Source organism: Sporothrix schenckii, assembly GCF_000961545.1.
Source record: "Sporothrix schenckii 1099-18 chromosome Unknown Cont49, whole genome shotgun sequence".
Taxonomy (NCBI): Eukaryota; Fungi; Ascomycota; class Sordariomycetes; order Ophiostomatales; family Ophiostomataceae; genus Sporothrix; species Sporothrix schenckii.
Window position 1 is genome coordinate 4,089,384 of NW_015971150.1, and position 20,941 is coordinate 4,110,324.

The 20,941-nt window shown below is 53.6% G+C and overlaps 7 protein-coding genes across 7 annotated transcripts; 4 read left to right on the plus strand and 3 right to left on the minus strand.

The window, feature by feature from the left end:
- Nucleotides 1–508: 508 nt before the first annotated feature.
- SPSK_05129 (uncharacterized protein) lies at nucleotides 509–2,320 on the plus strand (the record flags this gene model as incomplete). The annotated part of the gene is made up of 3 exons (XM_016731879.1): nucleotides 509–1,609; nucleotides 1,713–2,060; nucleotides 2,138–2,320. 3 exons carry the CDS (start codon nucleotides 509–511, stop codon nucleotides 2,318–2,320), a joined length of 1,632 nt encoding a protein of 543 aa, XP_016583832.1.
- Nucleotides 2,321–4,042: 1,722 nt separating this feature from the next.
- On the minus strand, nucleotides 4,043–5,460 carry SPSK_05276 (uncharacterized protein; the record flags this gene model as incomplete). The annotated part of the gene is made up of 2 exons (XM_016732026.1): nucleotides 4,043–5,262; nucleotides 5,322–5,460. The coding sequence occupies 2 exons, from the start codon at nucleotides 5,458–5,460 to the stop codon at nucleotides 4,043–4,045; spliced, it is 1,359 nt and encodes a 452-aa protein (XP_016583833.1).
- A 2,591-nt stretch (nucleotides 5,461–8,051) lies between these two features.
- On the minus strand, nucleotides 8,052–10,411 carry SPSK_10618 (uncharacterized protein; the record flags this gene model as incomplete). The annotated part of the gene is made up of 2 exons (XM_016736957.1): nucleotides 8,052–10,349; nucleotides 10,376–10,411. The coding sequence occupies 2 exons, from the start codon at nucleotides 10,409–10,411 to the stop codon at nucleotides 8,052–8,054; spliced, it is 2,334 nt and encodes a 777-aa protein (XP_016583834.1).
- Nucleotides 10,412–11,397: 986 nt separating this feature from the next.
- Nucleotides 11,398–12,834, plus strand: SPSK_05267 (ATP-dependent RNA helicase DBP5; the record flags this gene model as incomplete). The annotated part of the gene is made up of 1 exon (XM_016732017.1): nucleotides 11,398–12,834. One exon carries the CDS (start codon nucleotides 11,398–11,400, stop codon nucleotides 12,832–12,834), a length of 1,437 nt encoding a protein of 478 aa, XP_016583835.1.
- A 1,567-nt stretch (nucleotides 12,835–14,401) lies between these two features.
- SPSK_05028 (uncharacterized protein) lies at nucleotides 14,402–16,590 on the plus strand (the record flags this gene model as incomplete). Its single annotated transcript, XM_016731781.1, has 3 exons — nucleotides 14,402–14,724; nucleotides 14,786–15,073; nucleotides 15,117–16,590. 3 exons carry the CDS (start codon nucleotides 14,402–14,404, stop codon nucleotides 16,588–16,590), a joined length of 2,085 nt encoding a protein of 694 aa, XP_016583836.1.
- Nucleotides 16,591–16,796: 206 nt separating this feature from the next.
- SPSK_05553 (GAF domain-containing protein) lies at nucleotides 16,797–17,533 on the minus strand (the record flags this gene model as incomplete). The annotated part of the gene is made up of 2 exons (XM_016732296.1): nucleotides 16,797–17,240; nucleotides 17,363–17,533. 2 exons carry the CDS (start codon nucleotides 17,531–17,533, stop codon nucleotides 16,797–16,799), a joined length of 615 nt encoding a protein of 204 aa, XP_016583837.1.
- A 538-nt stretch (nucleotides 17,534–18,071) lies between these two features.
- SPSK_04968 (uncharacterized protein) lies at nucleotides 18,072–20,600 on the plus strand (the record flags this gene model as incomplete). The annotated part of the gene is made up of 1 exon (XM_016731726.1): nucleotides 18,072–20,600. One exon carries the CDS (start codon nucleotides 18,072–18,074, stop codon nucleotides 20,598–20,600), a length of 2,529 nt encoding a protein of 842 aa, XP_016583838.1.
- Nucleotides 20,601–20,941: the final 341 nt, after the last annotated feature.

Here is a 20,941-nt window from a genome sequence, read left to right on the forward strand (position 1 = left end):
AACTCGACGCAACAAAACGGGGCCGAGCCGACCCACGGACCACGGACCAGGACAACAGATCACAACTTGCGAATTGCGGATCTCGCGAACCTCGCACAATAGGCCTACGGCCACGACCGCGCTCAACCGCCGTCTGTCTAAATGTTCCCAGCACTGGTCTGCTCCGCTGAATAAGACAGTCCCCAGGACCGTCCGAGCTGTGTGCATCACGACCCTGCGCTGACCGCTATGGAAGTAGGAGAAACTGGCTCCGGGCAAAGGTGGGTACAAAATCAACAAGTCGAGAGTCTTGACGAGACTGGAGGGAGGGTAATACGGGTCTTAGAGGGACTGGGAACATACCATCGTCTGACTTCCAAGGATATCGTCTGCCAGCATCCCACGCAACGCAACTGCGCACAGCATCCTGAGCAACAGCACAGACCACTACAATCAACCACGGGACTCTAGAGACGTCAGAGAACCGCAGGACCAAAGAGACAACAGAGACCCGCGAGACGCCTCCAACATGGCCACTGCAGCCCTCATCAGCCCAAACACCCCCTACTATCCACACCACTCGCCCTCACCGTACTCGTCTGGCGGCTACTACCAACAACAGGGACCGCAACAAGAACAACAACAAGACGCGTCACAAAACCGCGGTCCCGGAAACGGCCACGCCCACATCCACAGTCACTCTCACGGTCACGGTCACGGTCACGGTCACGTACAAATATCACCGTCCAGTACAGCGGCTGGAATGATTTCGCCAGTCGATTCGCGCCGTACCTCCGACGACCACGACATGTCGGGCCACCGCCAGTCTCTTCCCTCTCTCAAAGAGATTATTGGCAAGACTACCTCTTCGAGTTACCACCACCCGTCGTCGGCGCCACCTAGTGGACCTCAGCATGGGCTGCCCTCTCCTTTCTCGACAACGGCCCCACCACGGCCTTTCCCAGCCGAGTCCCCCAGCGACATGCAGCATTCGCCTCGATCACTGCACCACCCGGCTTCTATCCCACCGCCTCCTTCGTCCATGTACAACCAACGACCAGAACCAACAACGACATTTCCCGCGCCACCACGTCCGCCGCTTCCCGGCCGAGCACATGGTACCCCTCCGCCGAATGCAGAGTCTCACCAGGGCGGGCAGCCACCGTCTTCGGTTCAGTCTTTGATTAATCCACAGCACCCGGCACAGCATGTGCCGCACTATCCTCACTCGTCGCAACAGCAGCGCCACCCTCAGGATCAACCTCCTTCGCAACTCCAATCATACCACCACCAAGGCCCAGCGCCACGTGATGCTCGGTCTGCTCACGGCGACAGCCCACCATCATACCATGCGTATCCGAATGCGCCTGCCCAGCAACCGCCATACCCATCACACGCGGCCTCCCAACATCCTCTGCCACCCCCGCCGCCTACGCAGGGCCACATGTCATCATCCCACTCAGCATCGCCTCACCATTCAGGGCCTCCATCGTTGCCGTCTCCCTTCGAGTCACATCAGCAAACCTTGATGCATGAGCCTCCCGTCGACTTGAACCGGTCACGGACACGGTACGATCAGGCAGTCTCCCGGCACTTTGAATCTTGGAGCTACACGGAGTATCTCGCACGGGTATGTATACTTTCTCTGCTGTGAATCTGACGTGGAGGTGCCATGGTCGTTCTTCGCATGTCTTTATATCTTAAAAGAATCCTTAGCTAACAGTGGCCAACAGATTGGAAGCAATTCACGGACAATATACAACTTCGCTGAGGCCTTTGGCAGTATCGCACGGGAAGAGCACGGGCCGCACCCGATGCCGGGGCGCATGCCGAGCGACCGCGAAGTTTGCGAAATGATCAGCAATGCAGAGTGGCTGAAAACGATGCTGGAAAGCCTTCGCCACATGGTCCAGAACACTGTCAGTGAAGGCAACTCTGGACCTGGCAGCGGAAATGCGAGTGGCCCTTCCAGTGGCAGTAGCGGCAGGCAGAAGCCTGCAAATCTGGATGACGCGGACATGCCAATGTACAGCGAACCCGGGCAAAAGCCGTACGGCATGGAGGTGAAGAAGAGACGAGGCGTATGTTCATCCACCCCACCTCTTCCCGAATCGCCGTATTATTATTGTTGAATTAAATAACTGATTGTGGTTTACAGAGAGCTGCACCGCCTGGAAGATGCCACAGCTGCAACCGCATCGATACACCCGAATGGCGGCGGGGACCTGATGGTGCCCGCACGCTCTGTAACGCATGCGGTCTTCATTATGCAAAGCTTGAGCGCAAGAAGCAGTTGGAGAGTCGGCAAATTCGGCCCAAACATCCAGACGACCGACGCTGAACGAACTACAGCAACAAAATGCTCCATCAACTATTTCCACATCCAAACCCTCTCAACGTATCGAACTTGAACTTTCGTAACGCTCAGCGGGCAACCAATGAATACAAAACATGGCGAGAAAAAAGCGACTATATAACTTGTTATTCTAATCCATTATTTATTTCAGAAGGCATTTACACAAAGATGAGATAAGGCGGCAATGGCCGTTGACGACAAAGGTGAACCATCGGACACCAACGTTTGGATATATATTTTTTTCGGATTTTTTGGGGCTTTTTAATTTCTGTTTTATTCGCGAGTTTTCCTGCATTTTGCAGTACCACTTTGGTTGCTCTTCGTTTCTTACGTTCACCTTATTGGTACCGTTTCCAATCCATACCCGGTGTTGGTCAGAGGGCCCTCGTTTGGCTCTTGGGTATCAAGGCGTGTGTAAGTGTAGATGGCTAGGCGGTGTCAAAAAAAGCTGGGCGCCATCGCAGCTTGGGGTAAGGGCATTTTCTCTATGCCGCCGATTTACGTGTCCTTGCCATGTTCCTTTTTTTTTTTGACAAAAATCGGCCTAGAATCGGTTTTTTGGTGTATATATACCCCCTTATCTTGTTTTGTTCCTTTTCACTTATTTTCAACTATATTCTCAGTGGAGCGTCCTGTTTACCATCTCTCGCATGGCTGGCGGAACAGCACAGAATCAGACGCATCTCAAAATTACAACTGCACCAACAAATAGAATGGATTTGTACCATGGCCGTATAGTCTCGACTCAGACGATATGACATCTTCTATTTCACATTTGTGCGCATTAATTATACCAGTGTATTCAGTCAGCTGTTGATTGGCACATTTCTTTCCTCGTCTTCGGTGAACCATATCTACCTGGTCCCCCGATCGATCACGTCGTACTTGTAGATGTGACAAACACAAAACCAGGTGATACAAGTTTACTGCAATGTATAGTTGTTGCAAAGGATGTAGGTGTGGCCGGTGGTGTGTGGGACTGCATTTGTTTCGTATTATTGACTACATGTGAAGTTATTTTTGGGCTCCGGAAATCAATTTTGCCAGAATACGATGTACATGAAGCATGGTTATTTGATACTTGTCAATTGTTTCTGTTTTATGTCTTTTTATATATGTGTGTGTAGAGTCATAATAAAATAATAAAATAATAAAAATAATGCTTTGTTAGTAACAGCGATACTGTAAAACTTTTGCATAGAATTAAAATAAATAACAAGAAAGTGATTGGTGCATATACTCATCTTGTTTCCTCTTCGCTCAGAAGAAAAATACAATAAAGACACACACAAACATGCAAACGCAGTGCCAACGTAGATGTCTCTAAAGAGGCGACCACGAGTTGAACTGCTTGACCTTTAAACACAGCGATATTTCCGTAATCAAGTTTCATAAAACAGCTGGAAAAACGTAGAATGCTCACTAACGGGTTTCTTCTAAATAACCACTTTCGACTAACAAAGTACAAGCATTAATCGCCACTTTTGTGCCGATGTGGTAACAATGGCTTTCAAACACTCAATAAACCATAAAAGGATAGAAAAAGAAAGGAAAACAAAAGACAGTAGTAAAGAACAGAAAAACCGTTTCCTGGCACAATAAACCGTGCCCGTGTGTCTTGGACAACACACATAATCAAAACCCGTACACATATATTACTCTAGTCAACATATTTGTGAACGCAATCTCATTTCGATGACCCTGCGTTTACAAAATCAGAGCACCGGCAAGGGAGAAAAAGAAAACGATAGCAGAGACGATGATCGGGCTCTTGTCCATGGGGCCGACAGTGGCAGGGCCGGCGTTCTTGCTGGAGGTGGGCGACGCGGTGCTCGAACCAGAGCCGGGCGCGGCCATGCTGACGCTGGTGGAGCCTGCATTCTGCGAGCCGCTGCCCGTCAAGCCGGGTCCGGTGCCGGCGCCGCTCTTCATGTAGGCCTTTGCGTCTTCGGGAATAGCAGGCAGCAGGGTCGAGTCGACCAGCCAGTCGGCGTCCTTGGTGGGGCAGGCCTGGGTGTTGGTCGTTGACGTGAAGCCGCCATCGCCAGTAGGGGCCGGGTTCGCACTCAGGGCGCTGGCGAATTTGGTAAACTGCGGCAGCTCGCTGACGCTGGAGCCATCAATCGAGGCAATACCGAACTTATTGACCTCCAGAGCGTACTCGTACATGAGACCACCCGAGTAGACACCAGTCATCTCCTTGTTCATCAGAGCGGCAACCTCGCCAAAGTCACGGCCGTTGGTTATGCAACCGTACTCGGAGAGGAAGATGGGAAGACCGTAACCAGTGAAGTTCTTGACCTTCTGGTCCCAGCCGGACACGGTGAAGTCGGTGTTGCACCACGAGTAGTCGTTGAAGGCGAAGAAATCGCTGCGCTCGTCGTCAGTGCCGCAGTTCATGTAGTCTGCCAGTTGCATGCGGTTCTGCGACACATCGGCGGCCGAGTAGCCAACAGGGACCTTGCGGTAGCCACGCTCCGCAATGTACTGACGGATGTCGCGTGTGACAGCCTTGACAAACGGCGCAGAGAGGGTGGAGGCAGCGGTGGAGTTAATAACCTCGTTGCCAGAAAAGAAAGCCAGCGTGTTGGAGTACTTGATGAACTCGTCGACGGTGGCAAAGACGCTCTGCAGGTACTTGGCGTTGTAAGAAGGCGCAGGATCGGCACTGTTGATTGAGTACAGGGGATTGTTGACGTCGAGAATGGCGTAGATGCCAGCATCCGCCAGGGCGTTCATGCAGGCGTCGTGGTTCTTGGAGTTGTCGGTGATGTACACACGGACGGTATTGACACCCAGCTTCTTGAACTCAGCAATGTCACGGTTGCAGATGTCGGAATCGGCGAGGGGGTCCTTGGAGTCAGACGAGCCACCAGGCTGGTAATCAATACCACGGATGTAGAAACGCGTCTTATCAGCCCAGAACGCTAGACGGAGGTCAGTAAGGAGTGCGCGGAGGGGTCAAGAGACGCGGACGAGGCATTACCGTTGCCAGAGGCCGTGACCGTGGGGAGTGAAGCCGCACGGTTGGCTAGCTCGGGGAGAGTTCTAGACGGTTTGGCGTTGACGCCGGACACGGCCGACAGGGCAGCGACAGCCACCGAGGTGAGTGAGAACGAGCGCATTGTGACGTTTGGTGAGAGGTTCGGAGGACAAAAGAAAGTAAAGTTGAACGACGGAGGGTGAGAAGAGAGAAGAGTCAACGAAACACGAAGTACGCGAAGTCGACCAAGATATTAAGATGGCGAGACAAGAAAGAATGCCACGACCGCGTTTGTTTAAAAGACCGGGTCAAATTCCAGTGTCGTCTCGCACAATAGGCAATAAGCCGCGTGGATTAAAAAGACAAGTCGCCTCGGAATGAGAGAAAAAGGAACGAAGAAATAAAAACAAGGGACCAGAAATAAAAGAGTGATACTGGGCCGAAGGCGAGTGTTAGCGAGAGACGAAGAAGACGAAGTCGAAGATGGTGAATGAAGGAAGAGAAGGAGTAGAGGAACGAGGGTTGTCGATGGAAAAAAGGAAGAAAATAACAAAAGAGCAAATGGGAAGGAAAAAGGGAAGGCACTGGGTAGAAAAGAACGAAAGAACAAAAGAACAGTCCCAAAACGGCAACATGTGTGGAATGATGGAAGAAGCGACAAGGGCCGTGCCAAGAAGAGGGCAGCTACGGGGCAGGAGCCCAGAAAAGCAGGGCAAATCTTGGAAGGAAGCGCGGCAAATAGTGTACCAAGCAATCTGTTATTCAGACGGGAAAGAAGGGCCACTAACAAGGGAGAGACCCATGAAGGGCGGAAGTGGTGGAAAAGGTGGGAAGGCCGACAAGGGAGAGGGGAGGGGCGAGGGGAAAAGGAGGTGTGGACGTAGCGCACTCAACGTGTCATGTCGCGCGTAGATTGGACGCAAGTCGACAAAGGGAAGGAACGATTTGGGGAGACAATGCCAGGAAAGAGCACACGTCGGGGCGTTCTCCTTGCTTGACACAGCCCGGACTTGCAACACTATGGAATGCAGAGCAATACGATTAAATAGAGTACGAAGGCAACGATGTCCACATATGCTGAGGTTGAAGCCGTCATCACTTAGACGCCACGGTCGAACGTTCTGCATAACGGCGATTGTTTTTGCAATCGCTAATACGAATCGGACAATTGTCACGCGACGCAATGCGACGTGACAACGCTACGAGTTTCGTATGTCCCAGATCCACGCAGTTGTGAATTTGCATATGCGTACCGAGTGCGGACGAGACAGAGCAGAGAGTAATTGCAAACTGGGTTTGGGTGGTTGTTGCTGACTATGGCTGTCAGTGCGCGTTCCTGTTCCTGGTGCGAGAAGGTGTACCAAGATGTGCCAGGCCTGTCGGGCGATCCTGCGCTAAGGCCCAGGGACCCATTTTCTATTTCTGGTTCTGATGCGATGGGGTTCGGGGGTATCTCAAACCACGACTCGTTTCTGTGGATTTGGTATGGGCCGCCGAGAACACGATCGGCATCTCCAGTATCGCGATATTCAGGAGCACTGATGATTTGTGGGTGTGACATTCAAGGGTCGCAACAATTTGACGAAAGGTCCAGAAAATTTGTGCATTTGTAAGATTACAATGAATGTCATGGTCTCGTACATGTTTTTACACTGACACTTACTATTATGGAGCACTTTGCATGCAAATAGAGCCATTTTAGGCGGTCCTGCGACGTGCTTAGGAAGGAAACAGCACCGTGAAACAGAGCAGTAAGCTTGTTTAGCATTATCTCGCAAGTCAAGACAGAGAGAGGTGGGCCAAGGGGCTTCGGGGGCTCGGGGGCTCGAAGGGGCTTGTCCGCAGTAAGAAACCTGTGACTATTTGTTTGGCTTGATTCTAGCGTGCGGAGTGAGTCCCAAGCGTCCAATCATGCGAGGCACGGATGCCCCTTCCTCCCGCCAGCTCCGCTCTTGGTGCGCACAACTTAGCAAAAGGGTCGCACATGCCTTGATCTGCTGGGCCGATCTGTGCCTATCGTTTCATGTTTGCAGTTGGCGCATTGAGTACGGCGAGTACTCTGTACGGACTTGGGCTGTAATTTTGTCCGTGTCAAGTCTTGGATTTGGTGGCCTCGTTGTGAACTTGTCTTGTTGACCGGATGGTCCGGCGGATATGTATGTCGTATGCTGTACTTTGAAGGTTAATACACACATGTGTTGTGTGTTCCGTACATCATCGTTTGTTACCGGGCGCTGTTTCCTTATGTCGTAAGAACGCCGCACTCACGCCAACGTTCTTAAGGTCTTAATCATGTTTGACCCATCTTGGGCCCATCTGCACACCGTAATGTTTGGCTGATTCAGCTGATTCTTCGTCAATGCTGTCAATTGTCTAAGCGCACACCCCACACAGCTAGAGGTACCCAAACAAAGACGCTCCATATCCGAGATGGGAAACCCTGACATGACTGTGCCTCGCTCTGACGCCCTCCCTTTTGAATGTTCTAATCTCGCGCCTGACAAGACGACACTCTGGAGACTCCTTCGGTTCTATGTAGGATCCAGAAGAAAAAAAGGGAAAAAAAGGAGAACGCAATCAATCGAAGCAGACGAACAGGGAAAACAAAAGTAAAATTAAAGACCATTGAAAATGCACCGACCGCAGATGCTGATACAAAAAAAAGACAGAAGGAAAGACAGAACGAAAAAGAAGACACAAAAGACGTGTTGCAAATACAAGCAATGAGGATTCTTACACCGCCTGGACATAGCTGGCCGGAACGCTCTTGGTCACGCCGCCCTTTTCTACCTCTACCCAGCCATCGCCAGGGTCGTCCTTGATCAGTACAAACCGCTCGCCTTCGACCATGTTGTGCTCAGTATCGTTCTGGGCAGAGTATGCATATAGGGCCTCCACGTACTTGAGCTTCTTGGCTCCGCGCCGGGGTGCCACGGCCGGCCCCTTTTTCCTGCTGCCCGCGTTGACCGTGTTGTTGGTGCTGATGGATGAGCCGCTGTTGGAGTACGTTGACTGGCCAGTGTTTTGCGGCGCCATGGCCGCCGGCGGAGCGGCAGAGGCTGGTACGACCTCGACGTACGACGCTGGTACCAGGCCCTCCTTGTAGCCCGCGCGGACCTTGGTCCAGCCAGAGCCACTATCTGGTTCGATGACCACCACATCCATGCCCTCGCCCACTGTCAGCTCACCATCGCCGTTGGCCTCGAACGCATACAGCATTTTCCCTTTCGACTGGCTGCCGCTGCTTGCTGGTGCCTCGGGCACACTCCCGGGCAGCTCATTAATGTACGCTGCTGGCGGTGGCGCCAGGATTCTGCGAGGCGCACCTGTCGGTGGTGGTCCACTGCGTGAGTTGGCGGGGAGTTCGGCTGGGCCACTGCCATCGTCACCTGCTGTTGGCGACCGTGCCCCTGATATGGAGCGATGCGCGCTCGTGGAGTATCCGGAGCTGAGCGAGTTCATCGTGTTGGACCGGCTCAGTTTCGGCAGCTCAGAGGCGCTGGTCGATGCGGAGCCTGTCGCTCCGACGCCGTCGCCTGGCTTCAGCATGGAATTGGCCGCTTCTTGCCGCTCCTGCTTCAACTTCTTGCGCTCCTCCTTGTTCTGCTCGCCGGGACACTCGGCCGGCACCTTCATCTCACACTTGCTGTGACAGGTGTAGCCGCAGTCACGGCAGTCGAAGCCTTTGGCAGACAGACCCCATATGCGCTCGCCGCAGAGATCGCAGTTGGTCGGAATTTTAAACGTTTGCGACTTGAAGTTGTGGTTGCGTGCCCCCACCGTGACGTCGCCCACGACAGCTGTGATTGTTGACGTCTCAACCTCGGCTGTGATGCGTTTGCGCTCGACCTGGTGCAGATCCTCCTGCGCAGCAAACATCTGGCCGACCACCACGACTTCGTCTCGCTTCTCGGTGCCGTCGCGGATCTGCTGCTTCAGCTTCTGAATGGCCTCGACCTCGCGCCGTTTCTTGTCGACTTCGCGCCGCAGGTCCCCCAGCTGGCCCTTGGATTTGTTGAGCACATTCCGTAAGAAGATCTTGGCCATCTCGTCCACGACCATGGAGCCGTCGTCGTGCCATACTGGGCTCGGCTCGAACACCTTGTCCGGGGGTTCTTGCCAACCGCCCACGTTGTGCCGCATGTACATCATGGAGTCGAGCTGTGGCAAGTTACGTGCAATTTCTTGGGTCTGGCGGTCGATAATCGCCGTGCTCTGCTGGAGCATGCTGGATTCCAGCCGGGACGCGACCGTCCACAGGTCATTCAGCCGTAGTGTGCGGAATTCGGCGAGGTCCTGCAGCGAGTCGAGCAGCTCTGGTACGTAGTCGTGGTAGTAGCGTTCTTTCTGCTTGTTCGTGACGTTGATGGCGATGAGATACGAGTTCTTGACATTGTTCATTTCGGCGATTTGTTGTTGGTAGGCCGACTGTGCTTTGGCCTGGCCGAAGCCCGTCTCGGTCTTCTTGCGCTTGCTCTCGACCTCCTGACACACTGCGTCGTACTTGGTCTTGACCTTGCGTAGGTCGGCGTACGAGGCGTCGCGTTCCCGCTCGACCTTCTCGGCAAAGTCAGCGTGGCGTTTGCGCAGCTCCTCGAACCGCACACCAAGCGTCTGTAGCGGCGCGGCGACCTTGTTAATCAGATCGTTTCCGTACGTGTCGTGCTCGTCGGCTCGTGCTTCGAGTGTTGTGAGCTGCGTCGTCCAGGTCGTAAGAGACGCACTTTCGAGTGAGCCGGGCGTCATGGCTGGTGTTTCGCCGACGCTCAGCACCGACGACTTTCGTGTTTTCTTTTCAAAATACTTTTTGGCGAGAACCTTGAGCTTGGCACTGTAATCCTTCTCAATGGCGCTCCGCTCGCGGTAAAACTGCTGGATGTCGTCGAGCCATGCAATGCCGTTCGAGACCCAGGCGTTGGCAGGCTTAAAGCCATCCTGTCCGGTAGAAAAGGGATTAGCATTGAAAACGGCACCAAAAGAAGAACTGGCCACGCCGCAAGACGCATGTGCCGTCCAATCTGGTCGTCCGATCTGGTCATCCAATCGGTCCATCATACCTTCAGCTCAGCGCCGAACGTCGGCGGACTCTCCATGGTGGTGGGCGGGGATTGCTCCGGCGGCACACGTGAGGCTCGGAAGTCAGCGAGGCAGCTGGCTCGCACAACATTCAGAGGACGGTTGTCGTCAGTGTGCAAAGGTCTTTGCGACCGTCGAAATTCGTGGAACGCAAGATGCGAAGTCCGAGTGTGGTGTAGTCGTGACAGCAAAGAAGGGGACTGGGTGGAGGTAGAGTTGCCTTCCTTCGCCGCGCCGTCGTGTTCGCAGTCGTTTTCGGAGGAGTACATCGCCGAGTGCTCCATTGGGAAGGCGCAGTGCTCAATGCGATATTTCCAGTCAGCCATGGCGCGGGGAACATGCCCCCCCCCCCGGTGGTTGGTGGAAAGTTGGCTGTAATGCTGCCTGTATGTCAGTCATTAGTGGTCGTTAGTGGTCTTTTTAGCGGCCCGAGCAGCCTGGCCAGCCTCCACCCTCTTAACCCCTCGGTGTAGTGTCTCATACGACGTATGTTCCTTTCGTGTACCACGGCCCAAACAGGCAGACGGTATTCTGCCGCTCCCTACCGCCCCCACAAGCTCTTAACTGCTGCCTCGAAGCTCTCTGTATTGCACCCCACCTTTTTACCCTTGGTGTTTGTGCTGTCAATTTGCCTTTCTAGTCTTTGTTTTGCAACCTTTGTTTGGAGCACCGTCAACATCCCGCATTCGTACGCTTTTCTTCCTCTCCGCAAGCCTCGAGTGCCTTCTCAACAAGAAACTCTTGCGCACCTATTCCCCTTTGACGCTGGTACGTACCGTGTGCGCCGTGTATCGCTTTTGTTGGTCACCTATCCCCCATTTTGTCCTTCTCTCTTGCTTTCTTTTTCTTTCTGTCTTACCCTTTTTTTTTTTCTCTTTCTGTTTGTGACGACTTTCCCTCGTACTTGTATTGTTTTCTGATCTCTGCTGACAGCTGTCAGTTTTACGCAGCGGCGACGCCAATATCTGTATCGACACCTTCCTTTCACACATACCACAACATAATGGCGGACCTGGCAAGCCGCATTACCAGGCCGGACGGCGCCGCGGCAGACACGCCTGCTGCAGCCGCCCCGGTCGAGGATACTCCCGTCGACACCGCTGGTCCTGGCCTCATTGAGTCTACCTACGACGTCGAAGTCAAGCTCAGCGAACTGGGCTCGCTGACTGACAACCCGCTGTCGTCTGTCTCATCCTTTGAAGAGCTGGGCCTGAAAAAGTCCATTATCGACGGCCTGTTCGCCCTCAATTTCAAGAAACCGTCCAAGATTCAGGAACGTGCTCTGCCGCTTCTCCTCGCAGACCCGCCATGCAACATGATTGCACAGTCGCAATCGGGTACGGGCAAGACGGCCGCTTTTGTCGTTACATTACTTTCACGTGTTGATTTCAGCCAGCCGACGACGCCGCAAGCCCTGGCTCTGGCGCCTAGCCGTGAGCTCGCACGGCAGATAGAGTCGGTGATCAACCAGATTGGTCAGTTCTGCGAGGGCCTGAATGTGGCTGCTGCGATTCCTGGCGCTGTCGAACGCGGTGCCGCTGTGCAGGCCAATGTCGTCGTGGGCACGCCTGGTACCGTCATGGACCTCATGCGGCGCAAGCAGCTGGATGTGTCGCAGCTGAAGCTCCTTGTTATTGACGAGGCGGACAACATGCTTGACCAGCAGGGGCTCGGCGAGCAGTGCGTGCGCGTTCGCGAGAAACTTCCGCGTTCCATCCAGGTGTTGCTGTTCTCAGCCACTTTCCCCGAAAAAGTTATGCGCTATGCGGAGAAGTTTGCACCGAACGCCAACCAGATGCGCCTGCGCCAGCAGGAGCTGACTGTGCGGGGTATCTCACAGATGTACATGGACTGCCCCTCTGAGACGGAGAAGTACGATGTGCTGTGTAAGCTGTACGGCCTGATGACGATCGGCTCGTCGGTCATCTTTGTCAAGACGCGCCAGAGTGCCAACGAGATCCAGCAACGCATGGAAGCCGATGGCCACCGCATTGCTGCGCTGCATGGCGCGTACGAGGGCGAGAGCCGTGATACGCTGCTCAACGACTTCCGCACGGGCAAGTCCAAGGTGCTTATTACCACAAACGTGTTGGCGCGTGGCATTGACGTGTCGAGTGTGTCGATGGTGATTAACTACGACATCCCGATGAAGGGAATGGGCGACCGTGAGCCGGATGCTGAGACGTACCTGCATCGCATTGGCCGGACGGGTCGCTTCGGCCGTGTCGGCGTCAGTATCAGTTTCGTGCACGACCGGAAGAGCTTCACCGCGCTTGCGGACATTGCCAACCACTACGGCATTGACTTAATCCAGCTGAGTCCTGACGACTGGGAGGAAACAGAGAAGAAGATTCGCCACATCCTGAAGTCGGCTCGTGCCCAACCCGAGTACAAGCCCACATCTGCCGAAGCTGCTGCTTCCGCTGCGCAGGGACCTTAGTATATTTTGTTACATTTCTGCTGGGCTCCTTCTGAGACTGAACTCCTTTTTAACCAAAACAGGGCAGGGACTTTTATGACGTACCCATCCGGGTTCCTCATGTCGCGCTAGCTAATGTGCATCTGGCAAGGAAGCAATGTCCGATGGAGGTGACAGAGCCGGGCAAGCCAACGGCTGGAGGACATAACTGGCTGGAGAAATGAGAAAAGAACGGGGTAACTGAAGATGAGATAAAAGGAAATAGGAGGCACAAGGACGAGGATATGTTCAAAGATACCATGGTTTCAAGTCGGCCGACAACCAGGCTGAATGGGAATAGAAGGCCGACGATTATGATTTGCAAACTTGTAAATCATATAATCCAGACATTTCGCAGGAACGATATTGAGCTACGACAGTATTTGTTAGGTCGACAGCAACGATTCCGTTTTCCCATTACCTTGACGCTGATTAATGTAAGCAGCGATTGTGAGAGGAGGCGCTTCACCAGATGCAGGGAAGTTGATGTTGTTGACAAACTTTCTTTTCGCGCATCCAAAACGGGTAGTCTGGTACGTACCTGCGTCGAACCGCTGACGTGGGGTGCCGAAGAATTTTAGACGCCGGGCCTGCTTCCAAACAGAAATCAGGGGCTGTGGCCAAGCCTTCCCCAGCCCAATTAAAGCACGACCAGAAACGACACCTCATTTGTCGACCATCTCGAGGCGCGCAGATTCCCGCAATTTTGCTCCTGAGATGAAGGTTTTGATTTGGCCGCATCTGGCCTCACCGGACCTACGACAGCGTCTCGCCTGGCAACGACGGGCGGACAACAATCACAGGATGGTTGGCAGGCAGCGCAATCTCGGTATCGCATCAATGCAATCAGCGCCTGGGATAGCAGTAACCGTCCAAAACGACCAAAACGACCAAAGCGACCCAAAACGTTCCGCTATTTGAGTTGCGCCGCCCAATAAGCGACGTGTCCGTCTTGGGAGCCACGGTCTGCATGGCTGTCAGAGAGGGCGTACGACGACCACGAAGCCGTGACGTCGTGAAGCCTGAAGCCATGAATCCATGAAGCCATGGGACCAGTCAAGGCCGAGGACGCCGGCGGCTAGAAGAGCCCCTTCTTACTTCTGCAGTATGCGAAACGGTGACGGAAAACGGGGCCGATAGTCTTGTTTTGGGAACGAGATGAGGTTGGCAGCTTGCTGCATGCTTCACAGCCTTGGGCCATTGTGACCTTGGCCTGTTCAAGTCTGACATACCGGGTTGCCTCTTGTATCGCCACTTTCACCTCCAAGTCGAATCCCGTTTCACTCGGGGCCATTGAGGCCTTATCTTGCTTCCATCTCGACAGTTTACTTCTCTCTGCCTCCCTCTTCGACGACGATATTCATTTTGGAGCAACAAGGCGACTGTTTCCCCGAAACACGGCACGGCCTTCATTACACCTTGCCCGTCGCCTGCATCCGTACAGAGAGAATGCCATAAACGCCAGATACTTCCGCAGACAGATGCCAACCCAGGTACGCCTCTCCCGGGACTGGCGGAATTTTTGGTCGTATGGCCAGATCTTCACAAGATGCCATTTCTGTCTCGTGACACGACCACACAGGTGTTGTTTTTCTCGATCTTGTCCTTTGTGGTCCGGGCAAGGCCCGCCGCCGCCAATGTCATCGACCTACCGAGCGAGATTGTCGCCTTTGTCCCATCATGTGCATCAGCCTGCTTCTCGACGTTTGTCAACAACAATTTTCCATTGGGAATCTGCGGCAAGGACCCGACATTTCAATGTTTGTGTGAACACGCGGGGACTAACGGATTTACCGTGGGCGAGGGTGCGTTGGCCTGCATCGCGTCCGAGGACAGCACCGGACGCTGCACCGGCACCGAAGTCTCATGTGAGTTAGGATACGTTTTACTGGTCTTAGCCTTTAAACTTCCCCTAACATATGATATGCTTCAGTGACTGTCTCGAAGAAGGCATATTCTATGTGTTTTGGCCACAGCAGCGCGGCCCTAGAAACGCACGCAACCATCGTGGCCTCGCTGGTGATCCCGTCCCAGTCCACCAAAACTGTAACGACGACAGTCGTTGGAAATACGAAAGGGAGCACGAAAGGAAGCACCGCGAGTCACATGGCAACCCGAACTACCTCAAAGTCATCCGCCTCTGCATCAACTCGAACGCCGACCACATTGACGAGCAGTGCTACTCTGTCCACAGAGTCTCGCCTGTTAACTGCACCGCCCCGTTCAAGCACGGCCATCGTGGCCTCACCTCCTACAACAAGCAGTAAATCGGCATCGAACACATCATCCGCGCAAACAAGTGCGACATCAGACCAGACGCAGCGAAGTAATGGTATCAGAAGCCTGAGCGTTGCGCAGATTGTTGGTATCTCTGTCGGAACGGCCACTGCACTCTTTTTTGCCATTGCACTATCCATCTATCTACGCTTTCTTCGCCGACGTCGCTTAATGCTTGTTCCTAGATTGACTGGCGATGGCAATGAGGGTGGTGGCGGAGGAGGCGACGAAGAAGGACTTCAAAAACGGGTTCGGCCGAGAACGGGACACGAGCTCCAGATATCTGCTCCCGTGAACCTACAAGGACCGACGCACCCCTCGAACAGCACAGGTCCTTTGTGGCAAGAAAAGTACAAGACTAGCCGGACAGCGCCGCGGGATACGCAGAATAACCAGGACGCAGAGAACCGCCCGAATCCTCCACCCAAAAGCCCTCCTCGAATACTTTTAACAAGGCCAACTCTGGAGGGATCGGTCAATGATGCATCTAGGGTGCCAGTTGAGAGGTACAATCGAAATCTAACACCAAGGACGATCTACGGCCAAGTGAAAAATCTGCCACTCAAGGACATTCAGGATCCCGTTCAGACTACAAAAAATATATCCCCGACACAAAGCAGCGTTCCCCCATCCCTTCTCATACGTCCACCTCCACAAAGCATCGCCCCTGATAGACGTATGCTAGAGGAGCCGGTAGCCACTATATCCCGCCCTGTGCCATATCCATCATATTACGGAATCCCGCCGGACGAAGACCATCTGTACGGTGGCTATCCCCAACAGGCAAAATATACAGAGAAAACTTCACTATCGACGCGGCCCGTGGAGGCCCAGCCAGTTCAACCGGAACGCAACTTGCCTTCCATGTTTCAGCCACCATTGACAAGTCGGGACAGTATTGTGACGGAATTTGCCGAGGACGGTGAGGACAACCTCTCACCAAGAGCGACAGACGATGGACTATATCCATCTCGTCGATTCACTTCGAGGCAAGATTTGTCTCATACGCCACCCGACGCACAGCATGGTGGCTATTCTGCCCCAATAAGCACTTTTCAAGAACCTCAGCTGAGGCCTCAACCATCACGCCAGCCATTGCCGCAATTTCAAATACAGCCCCATCACCAACCTCAACTCCGACCTCAACCCCCACCCCAGACCCCATCGCCAAGGGCCCAAGGTGACGATCCGGCCCGCGGGGTCCAGCCGCCATATATGTCTCCGTCTCTCGTGCCTCGACCTCTCGATGTTGGAACACGCAATCCCGGAAGGAATACCGGAAGGTCTGGGCCAACCCTGGATATGCCGGTCGGAGCAGGCAGCAACGTCTCGCAGATGGCTAAAATGCGGCTGGGCGATGAGCGTGCACTTGGTCTACGGCTGGTGGGTGATGGACGGTCGCAGCGTCCACGGCAAAATGCCGGCTGGAGACGGATGGACGACAACTTTGGAGAGTATTAAATGGCAGCGGTTGTCCCAGACCTGTATTTTATCCCTTTGTCCTCATAAACTCTTTTGATATTTTCTTTTCTATTTTTGATCCTCTCTTTCTTCTCTCTTCGCACTACCGCACACTTCTTATGTACTTTAGTCTATTAGATATCGACATCTATCGTGGATGCCATAAATAATGTTTCCTACTCACTCTGCTTTCAGACCCTCTCCCTTTATGGCCAGTCGCAGCTATTTGCGAGTAGTGCTGCGAGCTTCTCGAGGTAGGCTTGGTCGACCTCGTCGAAACCGTTGAGCACGGCACAGTCAATATCGATGATGCCCACCAATTTTCGTGACTCGCTGCTGCCCACGACAATCGGCACCACAATCTCACTGCGGCTTTCGCTGTCGCAAGCGATATGGCCGGGAAATGCCTCGACGTCTTTAACCAGCACGGTCTTCTTCTCGGCGGCCGAGGTGCCGCAAACACCGCGACCCAGAGCGATGGTCTGGCAGGCGACCTTGCCGTGGAAGGGGCCCAGAATCAGCTCGTCCCGTTCCTTGCGTGCGGTATCGATCAGGTAGAAGCCTGACCAGTTGACCTGGTTACTGGGCTCACCTAAAGACTTGAATGCATGCCATAGCAGCGACGCAGTATTGGCCAAATTGCTGTGTCTCTGTCAGTAGATTTCGTGATGATAATTAGTGTTCAAGATACATGGTGATGCCTTACCAGACCTATTGGGATTAAACTGTCAGTCACACTGCGTCCTGTAAGAAAAGAAGAGGTTGAACCTACCCAGTTGCGTTGGCCGTCAAACAGGCCCTCGGCCTGAAGCAAGACCTGCTCATAGGCCTCCTCTTTGCTGAGGCCGTCGTCGAAGTTGGACGCGTCGGCGTGGTGCTGTTCGGTTAGTAAAGATACTGATACAACGGTCTTGGGATGCTGGGTGCTGATCCGTACCACCATCTTGAAATGCGTTTTTGTGTTGGGTTTGAAGATATCGTGACAAATCTGAATCGGCTTCACGCGGGTTAATGCGCAATTCGGTTGACAAAGTATTTGTAGGAATGGCGTGCCCATTAGTTCCCGCTGTCTCTCCACACCCACGCCTTTCGGAGCCCGCTAACAGCACCGACCTTAAGTGTCTCTGAGCCTGGCATGGCCAGGCCTTCGTCCTTCCAGCGCCTTCCCTGATTGATTCAAGCCCACATGAGACGCGACTTAGTGGAGGCTTTAGAGCTTCGGTAGCTACTGCTGACACTGTAAGATAACCTCTGCCTTAATAGCTATTGCCCCGAAACAAGAACGAAACTATGACGCAGGTGACGGCAGGTGGTCAAGGTCGTTCGAAACGAAAACACACCGAGGCAGCCGCCAGTTGGTTTCGCAGCATCGCCTCACAGTTCAAACAAAATCCACCAGATGCGATGCAACCACTTTGTTCCTCCAAAGTCTAAATGATTAAGTCTCCTGCGACACTGCAATTGGCACTCAATCTCCCAATATGTCGCTAGGAAGCGACTCCGTCAACGACCACGATAACTACGGCCAGAATGCACGACTTCTGGACAGGGAACCTTGGCGGGCTTCTTTAGAAGAGCACGATCATCTAATGGAAAAGACACGTCGAGATGAGGGAGATGGAGACCAGCAGCCAAGCTCTTCTATCTCGCCTCCAGCACTGGCGATTTCCAGACGTCGTCGGCTGCTGGCTGTTATGGTAGCCGTCTTGATGGTGTTTGGGCTGTCTGTTTTTGCCTTCCAGCCTCTGAAGCTCTCTTCCTTGGCCTGGCTAGAATGGACAAACCACTGGATAGGCTCGTGCACCACTGCAAACAGACCCGTGACGAACGACGTGAGCTCCGATGTGGGTGATCTCTTCTTGCTAGGAGTTGGCAAGGCTGACATCACCGGCCCCGTCGTCGAGATCAACCTGATGGGATATGCTGATCCCAAGCAAGTAGGTACTGGTCTTCGACAGCGGCTCTATTCGCGCGCATTCATTATCGGTGACGCCGACCCGGAGCGTGCGGCCGACCGATTTGTCTACCTGGTTCTTGATACACAGTCGGGCGACACTGCTGTCCGCTACGGCATTATCGACAGCCTTCGCAAGATCGGCCCCGAGTATGCTGCGCTCTATGGCCACCACAATATCGCCGTTACAGGCACGCACTCACACTCGGGCCCCGGTGGATGGCTTAACTACCTGCTGCCACAGATTACCAGCAAGGGCTTTGACCGCCAGGGCTTCGATGCCATTGTCGACGGGGCCACGCGGTCGATCCAACGTGCCCACGAGGGCCTCCAACCGGGGTATCTGAGTACATCCTCGGCCAGGGTCAAGGATGGCAATATCAACCGCAGTCACTTTGCCTACATGTCCAACCCAGAAGACGAGCGTGCGCGGTACAACAAATCCGGTACTGCGGACAAAGATGACGGATCCGTTGACAAGAATTTGACACTGGTCCGCTTCCAGCGTGCGTGGGACAGAAAGGATATTGGCGTGCTGACTTGGTTCCCAACACACGGCACGTCCATGCTGGGCAACAACACTCTCATCTCCGGTGACAACAAGGGCGTTGCTGCCTACTTGTTTGAGAATGGCGTGCGCGATGGCGGCAAGACTGCAAATGACCATCAATTCGTCGCCGGCTTTTCTCAGGCCAATGTCGGCGACACAAGTCCCAACGTCCTGGGCGCCTGGTGCGAAGACGACTCCGGTTTGCCATGTAGCTACGAAAACAGCACCTGCAGCGACGGCAAAGCCCAGACCTGCCATGCCCGCGGCCCCTTCTTCCGCGAGGATAACACAGGTACTGCCTCGTGTTTCGAAATCGGCCGCCGCCAGTTTGAGGCGGCCTGGACGGCATACCAGTCTTCCACAGCGCAGCCTATTCGCGGGCCTTGGGTCAAGTCGTTCCATACCTTCCACAACATGGCCGACTTCACTTTCACGCTACCCAACGGTACAACTGCACAGACGTGTCCCGCGGCACTTGGTTACTCCTTTGCGGCGGGCACTTCTGACGGTCCTGGCGCCGTGAACTTTACCCAGCACGACTCAGACCCTTCAAACACGTCGCCGATCTGGCGTGCCGTCTCGCGCTTTCTCAAGAACCCGTCAGAAGAACAAAGAGCGTGCCACGGCGCCAAACCAATTTTATTGGACGTTGGTGAGCTTAGCAGGCCTTATCAATGGACGCCCAATGTGGTTGATATTCAAGTATTGCGTGCCGGCAACCTTGTCATCGTGGTTAGCCCTGGCGAGGCAACAACCATGGCCGGCCGACGCTGGAAAGATGCCGTCGCTGCTGCGTACCCTACACTGGACGATGGCCCTTCTAGAGGCCAAGCAGCTGTGGCGTCTACCTCCCCGGTCGTGGTCTTGGGTGGTCCTGCCAACAGCTATACACACTATATCACAACCGAAGAAGAATATGCCGTCCAACGATATGAAGGCGCTTCGACGCTCTATGGTCCTCATACGCTGGCTGCTTACATCAACGTGACGCTCGAACACCTCTCCTATCTGGCGGCCTCGATACGACCCGGGGATCTGCCACCACTCGACGACGACCTTGGTGCGTTTCCGCCCGACAACAGCAACCGTTCACTATCATTTATCACCGGTGTGATTCGGGACGGGCCGTCGCTATTCAAGAAGTTTGGCGACGTCACAAAGGATGTCGATGCAACCTACCGCCGGGGTTCCTGGGTCGCCGCAACATTTGTTGGCGCCAACCCGCGGAACAACCTGCGGCTGGAGCAAACATTTGCAGCCGTCGAGAGGCAACTCGAAGCCGGAGGTGCCTGGATCACTGTGCGGGACGACCGGGACTGGTCGCTGGTCTACCGCTGGCGGCGTATTAGCGAACCGATGGCTACAAGCGAGGTCGAACTAGTCTGGGAGACGGAGGACTGGGCCACTCCTGGCACCTACCGTCTCCACTACTACGGCGACTCGAAGTCGCTCGGTGGTACTGTGACACCGTTTGAGGGCGTGTCTGGGTCGTTTGTACTGGAGTAAATATTGGTTCCTGGTTGTCTTGTTTATGTTGTGATAAGTTATCATGGATATCGTGCTCATCTTAAGGTTGGTTTATTATTATCTTTTTTTATTTGACTTTTGTGTTTTATTCTCGTCTTCAAGCCCATCTTGCTTTAAAAATTGCCCATATTTTTCTGTTTTTCTTTCTGTTTTTCTTTTCTTTTCATTTTTTATTATTATTAATGTTTTATCCCTTGTATTTTTCGTACAATTTTAATTTTTCGGTACATCACTTTTCAGTGTAAGATATTTTTTCAATTTATGTAGTTGTACGACATAGAGCCTGTTGAAATGTCATGTCTGATAACAGGCTATACAGT